This window comes from Abramis brama (genome assembly GCF_963993115.1).
Source record: "Abramis brama genome assembly, chromosome: 3".
NCBI lineage: Eukaryota > Metazoa > Chordata > Actinopteri > Cypriniformes > Leuciscidae > Abramis > Abramis brama.
This window is the reverse complement of record NC_139965.1, coordinates 5,876,658-5,892,297: the sequence shown is the minus strand read 5'-3', so window position 1 is coordinate 5,892,297 and position 15,640 is coordinate 5,876,658. Positions and strand designations below refer to the sequence as shown.

The following is a 15,640-nucleotide window of genomic DNA, read 5'->3' as shown; positions in this document are numbered from 1 at the left end:
TAAAATGAAACCATGTTTGTGATAGCCTTTATGATTTGTCTGATTTCTTCAACCGTTCATATTTACCATGTTTACTATGGTAACTAGCGTGCATAGTCTTTTGCATCGCGTAACCTATAAATATGTCTACCTTAATACGGTGGTCAGAATCCACATCGGATCACAAACAGAAGGCATTCAAACATGAAAGTGAGTTTTGAGATAAATGATTTAAGTCTTTAATGCTGACAGAATCATCCGGCGCTGCCGTCTCAGGTAGGCTAAACTCCGCCTCTGTTCATAACCACTCCTCTAACCCGAGCTGGCCCGCTTTGGACCAAGGTATTCGTTGGGCCAGAAAACCTGGCCGTTGGCTCCGAGGAAGCCCCGGCGTGGCCCAATCAAGCCCCGGAAGTGACAGTGGAAACGCGCACTAGCACGGCCCGGCTCTGGCCCGACAGTGGAAACGCGGATAATGTGTCACGTGATCCACACATGCACATCTTCTTTGTTGCATGTGCAAATCATGATACACTAATACAAAAGAAAACATTTGTATTCACAAAAATGTCTTTATTTCTACAAATTGCAACACATTTATTCAATTTTGAATTTTACACATGCAAGTTGAAAGGCATTTGGTTGTGGATAGTAAAACATACATGCAACATTTATCAAGTTCATTGATACTTAATCATTTTGATACTAAACCTGTCCCATATGACAGTGACGTATCGTTTGCTTTATGGAGCAAAAAAAGTTGAGCCTAGCTTGTGTAAACTCAAGAAAGAGTACATTGTGATTAAATGTCCAGATGAGGAGATGCTCCAATGGTGGGACATAATTGGCAAACATCAAAAGAAATCAAAACATGGTGAAATAATTGAGGCTTTAAACTTCATAAGTTGTAGACGGCTACTTGAGTTAACAACGTGTCTATCTTCAATATAGATGCTAAATGTAAAGAAGTGCAATCTAAAAATGCAGAGGCACAAAAGTGTGAAGCAAAGATTCAAGATCTTCAAACACAGATATTACTAGCTGAACAGCCCTGACTGAAAAGTGTAAATATCGCAAGGAAACCATAGCACACATCAAGGCTAAGCTAAATGCTAAACAGTCCCAAAAAGTCTCACGGATGTGTAAATGCAGTAGGCTAAGGTTAAACGGCTGGTGTTCATGTGGTCCTGTTTTTCCCTCACAGCTTTGCTTATGAAATTATGAATTATCCCTGAATTATGAAAAAGAAAAAAAGTATTTTATAAAATACTTGCCTTTTACTTACCTTTTACTTACTTTTACTTGCCTAAAGTACAGCTTTGTGAGAATCAGCCTCATAACTTGGTAAAACTATCTTTATTTAAAATGTTTCAAGCCTTTAAAATATAATAAAAAAATTTTTTAAGTCGTATATGTTTTCCTTCTGTTATTTTTTTTTATTTTACTGTTTAGCATTTAACCATACTGAGAATGATGATTGCTAAATTTGTTTGATGTGGCACAGATCTACCCAGAAAATTGTCCATAAATACTGATAAAGTTGGCAACAAAGCTCATTGCAACGCAGGGGGATTTCCCGTTTTTCGGGTGATGTAACTGTTTTGTAGACCTTCTCGTATTAATTGTAATTCTTTTTTCATTCGGTGTTGCCTTGTCCCTGTTCATTGTTGAATGAAGATCGCTGGAGTGAAACCTGCGTCTCAATGTTCATACTATCCACCATAAACAGTGTGTGAGATTATAATAAGTGTGTCCCCAAAGGATAGGAAGTTGAAGAGAGTAAGTATGCCAGAAGACTATGATCTACTATTCCCGGTGGATCTCCGAACCGCTAATATTGCCCACAACCCATTGCGTTTGAAGGAAGAACTACAAAACATGGCCGGATACATGTGCGACCGACAGTGAGGTTTGTTTTAATTTTAAGGTTTTTTTTTTTTTTTAAAAATAGTTGTTTGTTTATTTAACAGGGACAATACAATAGGCATTGTTACACACAGACAACCGATGCCGTGTACAGTACATAGGGCATATAGCATAAAGCTAGTTTGCGTCACGCGTCCCTGGGGACGTTTGATTAGTTTGTGACTAATCAAAGTTTAACCTGAAAAAAATAAAATAAATAATAATAATAATATATATATATATATATATATATATATATATATATATATATATATATATATATATATATAATATTTCATGTTTTCCGTGTTATATTTAATCTGCAAAAACAATGTGGACTTTTATAAAGATCCGTTTGACCATTATGCTGAGTTTCTGCATGTAAGACCTGCGACTGCAGATCATCATTTCTCTCTGATACAGTAGGAAATTAAATGAAATGAGGAGGATTTTATCTTTGACAAAATGATTGACAGGCCAGTTTGTGTGACATGCGTGTAACTAAGCGACCGAAAGCAACCAAAGAGCGATTATGACGTGAAACTGAAAGTATGTCCCAAAGCTTGTCTACTCTTCTGCTACACACTCAAAATTATCTACTTTTTCTTCACAAAAAGAGTACATACATTTTTTTTGGGTGTAGTACAAGTAGGCGAATTGAGACGCTGCAGACGCATCATGAAAGTCGATGCAGCAACGCGTTTCGTTTTGAGAGTTTTGTCCCTCATCGCGTCCCATAACGTGGTTTCACTTTCTCTATAACGGATTAGCGGTCTGTTTTGTGTGTACTGTTTTAAAGAAAGACACAGAACTGAACTAACGAGCTGGTCGCAGACTGAACTGACATGTGGCGTTTTTCTGGTAAGATTTTTATTTTATTTTTTTAATCAAATATTTTAATGCTTGTGATGAAACAAGGTTTATTGGATTCAACTGTACCGTTTATTAAGCTCTCAAAGTGTTGTTCTCTCTGTCTAGGAAATAGTTCTTGTTAGTTGAGAATATCGACTGAAAAAACACACTTTCGTTTTATTATTTTCATATTATTATTCACGTAATGAATAACTTAATACAAGGCAGTAAAACTCTTTTCCTAGAGATCCATAAATCAGCGTTAATAACAAAACAAAATTTGTTGCATTATTTTCCTGTTATCAATGTAAATCTGCTTTGAAACAATCGGTTGTAAAAAAGCGCTATATAAATAAAGGTGACTTGACTTGATTGTTGATTGAACTGCATGTGTTAAAGCAACATCAGGCTTATGCCATGCTGTACTGAATATCATCATTATGCAATATTATATTGTGATGTTCCTTAATAATAAGTAATAATAATAATAATAATAATAGCTTTTTACTATTGTTACCACATACATTTTTTCTTTGAGTTATTGGGAATTTAAGTTAAAGTCCATGTTGCAGGTTAACCACCACTGTCGATTAATGGGTACATAAATCACTCAAGATATGTATATCATTTTTAAAATGTCATAAAAATGGTCTTAAAGACCAGTTTTTTTACGTTTTTGGTATTAACGTTTTTTTTATGCAATTCGGTGATGACGTCACGTTGGGGAGAAGTGGAGGAAAGGTAGCCTCAGCCTAGTATTATGGTGCGTTCAAGTCATCTCGTATATATCGTATTTACGAGTTAAACGCACTTGAACGCCACCACAATGTCGTAAATACTTAATAATTAAATGCATGGTCCGAGGAGAATCAGTGGAGAGTTGGTGAAGTGTCCTGGTGAGTTCATTTAGCAACGCAGAAATGAGCACTGGAGCTAGTCTACCATAGACTGTAAAAAATGGTCTACGAGCAGCCGTGCACTAACGGCACTTTTTTTTTTTTTTACTGTCATTGAATAGCACCAAGTGAAAAATCAACGTTTTCTTTATATCTAGTAGAAGTGATCATGACGTTAGTTCAGATAAGTACCGCTAACCTTTGTCATAGTGTTGTAGTAGTACTGGTAAACTTTGTCTTTGTCATCTAGAAATAGAAGGCATCATGCTAGCTATATGGGCGTTTCTAAGCGTTTATCTCTTCCTCCGGTGAAAATGTTGTTGCAAACGTAGCCGCCGCGTGTCTGTCGCTGTGTTTGGCAGGTGCTTGTGTGAGCAGTGCCGTCCCATGGAAACTGCGTTAGAAAGCTTGTGCTGTGTAGGGAAGTGAGTGCGTTTTGGTGTGACGATGTGACGTGCCTCACTCAGCATCCATAGTTTTTACACTCAGCACAAACACAGTAGTTCACCATTGTCAATCTACCTACTATATATTTCTATATATTTATCTATCTAGCTGCTAGCTATCTATGCTAACGTTATGCTATCTGGCATGTCTGCCTATCTCTCTCTATACTAGCCTATCTATCTATCTATCTATCTATCTATCTATCTATCTATCTATCTATCTATCTATCTATCTATCTATCTATCTATCTATGTCTATGTATTTATCTATAATCTGCGCTATCTGAATACTCTCGTCTCGTCTACTAAGTTACTCGTCTCTCTAGTCGCTCTCAATGCTCTCAAGGCGGGCTTTATTAAATTCTCTCCCCAACGTGACGTAATGCAATGCATTGTGGTGGAAAGGAGAATTGCAAGCCGCTGTAAGATAGTACCTACTTTTTCGGATTATATTCCGTTTTGTGATACCCAACAACATAAAATACAATGGATAGCCTAACAGTTTATGTTTATTACCAACAAGTAAATTGCACAAATTCGTTGAAAAATTAACCCTGCAACACGGCCTTAAAATAGTAATATTTACACTAACTCCAACACTTTGTTTTAATGAAAGTAAACATTGCTGATGAATGACCGTGTGTCATTTCACGACATGGTCGATCTGTAGTCACGATTTAGCTCCGAATAAGACGGGCTATATGCGGTCTGCTTTAGCCCACCTGGCGAAATCACAGCAATCTGGTCTACGTACGGCTTGGCTATAGCCCTGATTCAGACCAGCGAGCTAGTATAATAATATTAGTCTTAAAAATGTTTTCGCTCACAGAGCTTAATGTTTGCTGTCACACATAGACATAACATTCATACACAATCTACGATATGACTGTCTATCATTTCAAATTAAATCAAATGCAATGGCATTTCTCAACCGCTAGATGGCACAATCGAAACACTACTGAGACATGACTACTGGGACTACTGGCATTGCGCGACTAGATCACTTTAGCCAGATCTCGCGATACACATTTCCTCCATTTTCAATTTTATTTTACACGAGGCTGCTGTCGGAGAGCAACGGGCGAGCAACACTCTGAAAACCTTCAAATTTCTACTTCGATCTTGTAAGTATGCGTGTTATTTTTGTTATGTTCATTGTTTAAATTAGTTAGTTGTTATAATGTGTAGAAACCGTGACATTAACATTACCATTGCAGAGTACTATTTTTCTCCAACAAGTTAACGTTACCTGCACGTGTTATTGCAACTGTGTGCCCTTAATCTAAAATGTATCTAAATTCAAGGTGGTAAGCATGAAACTATGAATATTATCATTACTATTTTTTATTATTATTAAAGATACCAATATATTTTTGTTTTTAGATTAGAGTACGAAATAATAGTTTTTGATTTAATGCAAATTTTCAAAGTACTTTACATAAAACTTAACAGCAACATAGTGCAACATGAAAAGAAATTATAAAAAAATATTTTTTTCCTTTCCAATTAATAAAAGGTAGTGGCAAACAGTAAAGTCTTTAAACTTGATTTAAAAGAATTAAAATATGCAGCATACATTCAGTTTTCAGTGAATTTGTTAAAGATATATGGTGCATAAAAACTGAATGCTGCTTCTCCATGTTTTGTTTTGACTTATAATTTTGACTTATAAATTTGATATAAAAGTAGCTGGCTACTGTCCCAGATGACCTGAGAGGTCTGCTCTGGATGGTTCATAGTGCATCAGAAGATTAGAAATTTACTTTGGCCTTAAAATGTTAATTAATTTAATAACCCCAGCTATAGTATTTTGATATGAATTCTTTGACAGACAGATAGCCAGTGTAAAAACCTCAGAACTGGAGTGATGTAATCCACTTTATTTGATTTAAAGACACTGTTTATTGCAAATTATCCAGCAATCAGTCAACAAAGTACAGCAATTGAATATACAGAACACTTGTCAATGACTACCATTAAATGTCTTGTTACCAACATTCTTCAAAATATATATTTTTTGTGCGTGTTCAACAGAAGAAAGCCGTACAGGTTTGGAACCAAGTGAAAGTGAGTAAATGCTTACATGATTTTTTTTTTTTTAAGTGAACTACCCCTATAAGTGTCTTTTTATGTTCATTAGAGTTATATGAGTACGTGATAAAGAATGATTTATAGGGATAGTTCACTTTGAAATAAAATTTTGGCATGTTTTAGCTTACCTCAAGGGCATCCAAGATTGTTTCTGCAGTAGTTTCAATTTTGATATTTTTAAGTCAAACTGTAGGGTTAGGTGTGTGTGTGTGTGTGTGTGTATATATATATATATATATATATATATATATATATATATATATATATATATATATATATATATATATATATATAGTGCATCACCATTATGCAGGCAAAAACTTTCAATTATTGATATTAATTTATTAATAATATTGATATAAATTGTCTATATTAATATAAATTATATAGTCTCAATCTATATTCCGTTAACTCTATATTGGCCAGCTCTAGTGTGCATCCTAGCAAAAGTGAATGACTGTAATTAGTTAAAAATGATTGTCAACAATGCTTTTCTTGAGCAATAATTTTTTTCTTTTTCTCATTTGGCAGACGCAGTGATGACCAACTTTCCTTCGGCGACTGAATGGGAAATAAAAAATGCAATTTCTGGTCATTTTAAACAAGCACCAGGGAGAGCAGGGGGTGGTGGTTATGGATATAAAGCTAACAGTTAATTCTTAAAAATGTTAGTATCTTAAGTTGTTTTACATATTTTCCAATATTTTATTTGTTCATTTTTATGTTTGAATGTTGTCTAAGTTGTTAATATAATTGTTCTAAATAAATCCCTTTATAATCAATTAGTTTGGATGGATTTTCATTTATGAGAACCTGTTATATTTGAGTGAAAAGAATCCTTATGCCTCATTTTGTTGTCTATTACATGTATATGTAGTGTAATTGATGACAGGTCTATTCTTGGGCTATGGTTAGACGTCTATTAGATTTTCACTGACAGCCCAAAATCAGCCCTGTTTTAGCCTATACCCATATTGCCTGTCTATTAGACGTATATATGTAGTCGTTTAATAGCTGTCTAATTGATGACTGGTCTATTTTTGGGCTATGGTTAGACGTCTATTAGATTTTCACTGACAGCCCAAAATCAGCCCTGTTTTAGCCTATACCCATATTGCCTGTCTATTAGACGTATATATGTAGTCGTTTAATAGCTGTCTAATTGATGACTGGTCTATTCTTGGGCTATGGTTAGACGTCTATTAGATTTTCACTGACAGCCCAAAATTAGCCTCGTTTTAGCCTAGACGTCTGGGCTGTGTTTTGACGGCTATTAGATGTCTAATAGACGCAAAATTGCTTGCTGGGTTAGTAATACTTTTCTATTGTGTTTCTCTATGACAGATGAAATGAGACCGTTCCACTTATCCAGGTAAGTGTTTTTAACTCCATACACTAAGTAAAGTGAAAAAAAATCAGTTATTGATTTTGTGATTTGTAAATTAAAAAGATATGCATATAGGGCTGCACGAAAATCTAATCGGGATTTTTCTGGTTAAAATTGCGATTTTATTGTGATTTTTAAAACAAATAAACAAAACAAAATGATACAACAGGTTTATTGTGCGGACTGCACAATTTGGCCCAAAATGTTGTGCTTGAATATTATTATTATCATTGCTAAATAAAAATATTAAACAAAATAAGAAACATTACTATTGTAATAACATTTTCACTATTAAAAATATTTACGAATAAACATGACAATTATATATACATTTTCTAATAATTAGAAAATAATGATAATAACAAGTCCATGTATTTAATGAAAAACTGCAGGGTTACCTGTTAACATGCAGGCAGCATGACTATAAATCATTAGAAAGGTCTTAAGTGTTTATAACAAAATATTATATTATTATGATAAAATGGATAATTATGATAATTTATCAATTTTCATGAGAAGGTATGCAAAATCAAAGTGTATTTAATATGAAATATGAGCCTCTTCTGCATCTATTGTGAAAAAAAACTATACACTTCTGCACACTAAAGAAACACTTTATGTTATCATATGTTTACCTCAAATTTATTTAGAGATAATTATTATATTTTCTATGTTTATACAAAATAGGATGTAGTGAGCATTACCGTGTGTTAAACACACTTCTGTTTCATTCACACTGAATCCAGAGGGCGCCATCACACACAAACTGCACATATACCTCACAAGGTTTTTATTTATTTATACCGTGCAGAAGTAATATAACACATCATTCCAGGAAACCCCTATGGGCATATCACTGTAGCTGAATAAAATAAGATAGAAACACTTAGATTCATTAAAGGTGCTCTATTAAATCATGTCACACATTTTTTAGGGCAAAACATTTTTTTTCACATACCGCAAACATCTCCTCACTATCCGCTAGCTGCCTGTCCCCTGAACACACTGTAAAAAAACACGGTCTCTGCAGACAGCCCAGGCTCCACAAACAGCAACAAAAACAAACTGAGCAACAAACAGAGTGACCCTCAGCACGAAACATAACAAACTGTTCCAGCCAATAACCGACAAGAATGATGTGGGGGTGGGGTTCGGGGGGTTAGTGCGCGGATGAGGAGGAGGGAGGGTCTAGCTAGCCTCCGTTTTGTTTGATAATAATTCAAACATCAACAAGAGGTTACGCCAACCGAGATCGCTTACAGCACCTTTAAACACGACTAATAAACACACAAATGGTTTATCTGAGTTCCCCAAGCCTTCTTAGGTATTTTCATAATAATAAAGTGTGTATATATATAATACATTGCTAATCAACATAGCCTTTATCACTTATAGAATACTATGAAATAATATGTTGTGTGCCTCATACTATAAGAAGCCACATTATCTCACAAAAGTAAGTTATTGCAAACACTCAACTGACATTATGAAGTGAGTTTGGGGAGAAAACTTAATACTAAATTACTAAATGCTGTATTTTGTTGGACAAGAGGTTCATAAATGCTTCTCATGTTTGGGAAGATGTTTGACACGTGTTGCTTTTTCAAATGCACGATAGACTCAAACTCGCAGATAGAGCCGTGTTTATTACTGATCATCCTCATTAACACACTGTGCATATATTTATTTAATTTAAAAGAAAAAAAAATATTGCAGCCTTTTCGATTTCATAATCTCACTAAGCCAAATCACCGTTTCGGTTTATTTGCATAGTTTTGTGCAGCCCTAGTGTATATCCATGATAAATGCCATCTTATTCTCAGCATCTTTCCCCCTCGCCATACCTTCATACTCTCAGAGTTATGGATATGGAGGCGGTCGCTGGGCCTCTGAATGAGGGCATTGCCTCCACCTGGAAGATCAGCAAGTGCCTTATGGATGCAGATGTAGATCCCAATACTGACATGTGCTCCAATTACAAAGAAATCAGGGAACACATTGAACACGCCGAGCAGAGCCTGAAACTATCAGAGATGATGATAGTACAAAAACTGAAACATTTGGATGAACACATGGAGCAACTTATCAAAGAAAAAGAAAAGGTTGAGCAGCAGCACAAAGAAAAATGCATGAACATGGATAAGTTGCGCATCGAGAAGACCTCTATGGAAGAATCCCTGAATTATTCCAGAGCGGCTTTGGAGAAAAAAAAGTAGAATTAACAAAATATGGATTAAATAGAGAGAAAGAGAGGATGGGCACGGGTGCATTGGTAACAGGAGCAGGAGTCGCTGTTCTCGTGATACCAATTGCTGGATGGATTGCTGGTAAGAAGAAATCCTACTTTCATCATATTAAAGAGTACAGTGGCTGATAGGATTTCTTGCTGTCCTCTAGGTCCGATAATGATGTATGAAGGAGTTTGTGTAATCGACAAGGCTTTAATTCAGGGAAGCTGAAGAAGAACTCAAACGAACCAACTCCCAAGTGAAGGAGAACAGCAGGAAGGTGTCTGATTATCAATCCAGGATCTCTAATGTTCAGAAGGACATTTATAAGACCAATAATGTGCTGGATAACATTCAGAAGGACATTAAAGAGGTGAAGCAGCAGCTGGAGATCTCAGGTGATGTTCAGGAGAAGGTCAGGAGAGCCACACACCTACTGAGCGTCCTTAGAGGAAGAGTCTCTGTACTGGAGAGACAAACCCGAAGCTTCATCCTCTGGAAACCTGTGATTAATATGATCAAACATGTGCTGAAGGCAGCAGGACTCATGGCAGAGGATCGGCTCGTCTGTAGTGAAGATGTACCAGACCTCATTAATGCTCTGAGGGAGAATATGGAAGGACTTCTGGCTTTATGCGACTCACCCAATAACTCTGAACATGACAGTTATTACTGATCATCTAACTGTGAAATGCTTACAGAAAGAAGAACATTGAGTAGTGGCAATAAAACATAAGACTTTAAAATGCAAAAGCACGACTTAACAACAAATTCACCAAAACTATTATAGTGAATCAATTACTTTTTGAGTAATCAAACCTTTATTTATTATGAAAACCATGTTGAGGTGCATTTTATTTTATAAACTATTCACAAACTGAAACAAATGTTTAATTCTTCAGAATTTAGTGTAGATTTTTTTTTTTATATATAATTATCCAATATTATGTATCAGTAGACAAGCCAATAGATGAAAAATAGTTTTCCAGTGTGCTGATGTGTAATGTTTCTGACAAAGTCATTGCAAAGTTGAACAATTATGAATGATTATATAAGATGTTAATTATAGCTTTACAGGAAATGTTAACAATTGTTTTAAAATTTGTAACACATTTTTATTGAAATTCCTTCATGTTGTTTTTCCACACTTTAGACAGTCTGCTCGTGACTTTTTTAACAGGTAAAATAACTGGAAGCGAATGAAACCAGAAGCCTCACACATTCTAGTTACAACTGGCCATGCCACTCTTTTTAGGTTAGATGTGGGAATATGCTATAACTGATATCAGTTCATTTCATCTTTATTAATTTCCCAAGGCCAATTTGGTTGCAGGATAAAAGCATAAGGCAATCACCATACAAACAATACAAACATATAAAACAGATCTTAAGACGACAAAAAATGTTCCCAATTCCAGTCAATCACACATCATCTTCACGTTAACAACATGATGTCACCATGACACGAGAGCATTTTGTGTTTTTGTGTCAATTATGGCAAAAACTTAATAAAAATAACAAAATGGTGTCATTCACTTTGAAAGCAGCTGACGAAAGTATTGCCACTGTATTGTTGGCCGTTTAGGCCTCCCAGAAGGCAAACCCCCAACAGCGTGGGTCATTTTTGCCAGCTAGTAAGACCACTGTCAGGCGGTTGGCCTTATCAGGCCACCATGAAGCTCAGTTCCCAAACTTACTGGTCCATGGCAGTCAGTTTCTTACCTAAGAAAACTTTCAGGTGGTCGGCCTTAACAGTCCGCTCCGAGACTGAGCCCCAGGACTTAGCAGGCCACCCTGGGTCTGACACCCAGAATCGGGGTTCATAGCAACCAGTTTTCTAGCTTGGGTTCTGGCAGCTAAGACGAGGAGCTCTAAAAAACGCTTACTTCTCCCCAGTATGAACTGAACTGTTTTTTTTTTTTTTTTCAGAATGAAAATGAACTGGCGAGAGGCGCACACTCACATCAAAATGGCGTCAGAACAGCGCCAAAAACAAAATTCTAAATTAAAGTCTCTAAACACAGAATAGCGGAATCAACATATATTGCACAAATAAAAACAGAAATAAATTAGTAATAAAGGATTTTAGTGAAAAAGCAAACAATACATATATTTGTATTGTATTCACTACAACCCGTTACAAAAATTTACGAATTCTGATGTGTCGAAAGTGGCGATCTGAATGCGGCTCGACATCATCAGTGAACAGTTTATCTGTCAGAGCCAGTGTTTGTGTCTGTGTCTGGAGTGTCCGATGCTCATATGTACACGGTCACACAAGTTATCACTAAAATGAAATGGAAATTATAGGTGATTAATGTGTGGCAGGATGGGTTATTACCCCTCCTAATTTTTTTATTTGAGGTTCGGCCAATGGGCTGGGACCATGGGTGTATAAGACCACGGGCTGCCAGTCATAGGCGTGCGTCACTTTCCAGGGCCGTGACGTCACCTACGCGCCCTGCTGCTTGTGCTGGAGAATCAAATGTAGACATTTGATACGGTAAGGAAAACATGTACGACGACGTTTGTGTAATGAGATTCCTGTGGGTTGCTTTAATCGAGCGGGTACTAATCTGTATGCTTTATGTAGTCTAAAGTTCATCCGCGCTCTCTGCAGATGAGATATCTGGCTCCATGCATCGCTAGGAATTCGGGATATTAATCCCAGTGCAGCATCTGTTATTGTGAGTATGTTTGCTCGAGCCGGAAGCCAGGGGGAGAATGAATGGCAGTGTAACACTTTCTGTTTTGTTTATAGGCGCATGACAAGGGCAATGGCGGCGTTCTGGTCAATTGTTATATGCTCTGTGCCTCATCATAGAGTTGCTGTTCGCTCCAATGTTCCATGCTTCATCATAGAGTTGCTGTTCTGTTTCCATCGGATTGTTCCGTTTCTACGAGACTGGGACGCTCTCAATGAGTTTTTCCGTGTTCGAAGTGAACTTTTTTGTGCTTTCTAAGCTGTGTCTCAGTGATATGTTTTGAGTTTCTTTTGTTTTCCTTTTTTGGTTTATTTCTTTAATTGATGTCAATGGTTGAGTATTTTTGAATTTGTATTTTGATGTCAATTCATTTATTTGTGATTATTTAATATATCGTTTTCATCTAACCATTCCTATAGTGAGCTATATCGCCAATTTATTTAACCATTTGTTTATATTTAATTTGAGTTTATGCTTTCTTTTGTTATTTTTTTTTATCTTGATTTGTGACGACTCGGGCGGAACCGAGTAGTTGGTGTCTTCCCGGAACTGCATCAAGTTACTTTTTATACTATTATTATTTTGTTTATGCATATCTCTGCTCTCTTAATGCCTTTCTCTTTCTGGTTGTTGGCAGGACCTGGGTACCCGGGGGCAGACGAGTGACCTTCTGGTGGTGGCATCCTTCACTGTGTGTCGTGGTCTTCCTTGACCTTAGTCGCTGTGTGTGTGCTAGTGTGTGTGCACTGTGATTTGAGTGATCTTTCATTAAGGGTGATATTCTGAGACTGAGATATTCTTACTTATGTCTCTGACTCCAACGGTGATTGGGACCTGTGCGTGCCTTTAGAGGTTGTTTAATTCTTGGGGTGAAATTCCCCAGGTGGCGTAGTCGGAAATCACATCAATTTGAGTCAGTTCACGCCCGCTTTGCCACAAATGTATATTTAATTTATACAGTGAAGATTATGCAGTGTTGTTTGACATTTGATTATTCAAGATCTGTACCTGTATTGTTAGATACCTGAGAATATTTTCAGCCCTATTTAATTTGTTTCATCTTGTTATATTGTATACTTGCTATTGCTTGTAATATGTTTATTTGTTCTTATTTTGTTACTGTTTACTTTTCTTTAATAATGTTTGAACTTTAGGCCGATCTAAACATTTGGTGGCTTATTATTATTATCAATTTTTAAGGGGGTGAGGGGTGGCGTGATAATGGGGCATGATCGTTTAGAAATGCTTCTGCCTTCACCTGTTTGGGATTTTACCTCTTGTTTTTACCTATATTTTGCAATGTTGAGTATTTCGTAGTCACAGTTTTCCTGTCAATCCCTCAATCCTTCCACGTGAGCCTATAGCTTTGCTCCTAAAATGAGCTTACTCAGCTCCACACTTTAACCAGAAACCTCTTCCACATTCCCAGTCCCTGTAAAACACGTGACAAATCAGTTTCTGATTGTCAGGAGCCAATCTTAGGGGAAAACTGCTTTGTGCAAAATTAATTCATTTAAATTCACAATAATTTTAGGTACATTAATGCCAGTCTATAATAATAGACTACAGGCCATTATATCCTCACCACTTTCTACCCAAATCCCCTATTGTTGTTGTCATGTGCCTCCAAAAACACTGAAACTAAAATGAGGACATCAACTCCAAACTCCACTGTGGAACTGAAATTACCCATAAGTTCCGTATAAGCAGTTCCCAGATGCCATTTTCCTGCTATGCATGACAATTATCATTTGTGTGGAGTTTTTTTTTCAAATACCACATTTACATAAAACTTGTTTTTTTTGTTTTTTTTGTTTTTTTATTTTTTTTTAAAGAAATACATAGCTTGTTTAATGAAAAGAATCTGCAAAATTGTAAAAGAATTGTGGAAAATATATTTTAAATCCTTGTGAATAAAGTAACTTTATTTTAGAAGAAATTATACTTAAGTATAACCCTCCTTCAAGTAGAATCTTACAGTATAAGCCATATATTTTCGACTCTGGCCCTTGAAGTCCAACTTTGATCAAACTCACTGCCTGTTAATTTCTAGTAGAAACTGAAGGCAAGGCAAGGCAAGTTTATTTATATAGCACATTTCATACACAATGGCAATTCAAAGTGCTTTATATAGAAGAAATTAAAATAATAAAAAGAAATACGAATAATTAAAACAGTTTAGAAAAATAACATAAAATAAAATACAGTACAGTACAAACAGTTGGACAAACATTGGCACAGTGCTCATTCAGTAAATGCACAGCTAAACAGAAGTGTTTTGAGTCTGGATTTGAAAGTGACTATTGTAGGAGCACATCTGATCTCCTCTGGAAGCTGGTTCCAGCTGCGGCTGGCATAATAGCTGAAAGCGGACTCGCCATGCTTAGAGTGAACCCTTGGTATTTCTAGCTGATATGATCCTAGTGATCTAAGTGATCTGCTGGGTTTATATTCAGTGAGCATATCTGCAATGTATTTAGGTCCTAGGCCATTGAATGATTTATATACCAGTAATAATACTTTAAAATCAATCCTAAATCTAACTGGGAGCCAGTGTAAAGACCTGAGGACTGGTGTGATATGTTCATATTTTCTGGTTCTGCTCTGAATCCTGGCGGCAGCGTTCTGTATGAGCTGCAACTGTCTTATGGTCTTTTTGGGAAGGCCAGTGAGGAGTCCATTACAATAATCCACCCTGCTGGTGATGAAAGCATGCACAAGTTTCTCTAAGTCTTGTCTGGAAACAAAGAATCTAATTCGTGCAATATTTTTCAGATGATAGTATGCTGATTTAGTTGCTTTGACATGACTACTGAAACTAAGGTCTGACTCTAGTGTCACACCAAGATTCCTGACTTGATGTTTAGTCGTTTGACCCCTAGAGTGAAGGTATGCGTTCACCTTGAGAACTTCATCTTTGTTTCCAAACGCAATGACTTCAGTTTTGTCTTTGTTTAACTGAAGAAAGTTTTGACACATCCAACTGTTGACTTCGTCAATGCATTGGCACAATCAATGGGGCTGTAATCGTTAGGCGATAGGGCTAAGTAGATCTGTGTGTCGTCTGCATAGCTGTGGTAAGCAATTTGTTTTTTTCTCATTATTTGGCTCATTGGGAGCATATACAGGTTGAACAGGAGTGGCGCAAGAA

At 36.3% G+C, this 15,640-nt stretch overlaps 1 protein-coding gene across 1 annotated transcript; it reads left to right on the top strand.

Annotated features, from left to right (window-relative positions):
* The first annotated feature begins 2,516 nt into the window (after window positions 1–2,516).
* On the top strand, window positions 2,517–10,767 carry LOC311079196 (uncharacterized protein). The gene is made up of 4 exons (XM_084108410.1): window positions 2,517–2,745; window positions 7,514–7,541; window positions 9,415–9,883; window positions 9,954–10,767. Exons 1-3 carry the CDS (start codon window positions 2,730–2,732, stop codon window positions 9,770–9,772), a joined length of 402 nt encoding a protein of 133 aa, XP_083964536.1. The 5' UTR covers window positions 2,517–2,729; the 3' UTR covers window positions 9,773–9,883; window positions 9,954–10,767.
* The last annotated feature ends 4,873 nt before the right edge of the window (window positions 10,768–15,640 follow it).

Coding starts and splice junctions, on each gene's coding strand:
- LOC311079196 (XM_084108410.1), top strand. Junction 7,542..9,414: donor AGACCGTTCCACTTATCCAG/GTAAGTGTTTTT, acceptor TCATACTCTCAG/AGTTATGGATATGGAGGCGG.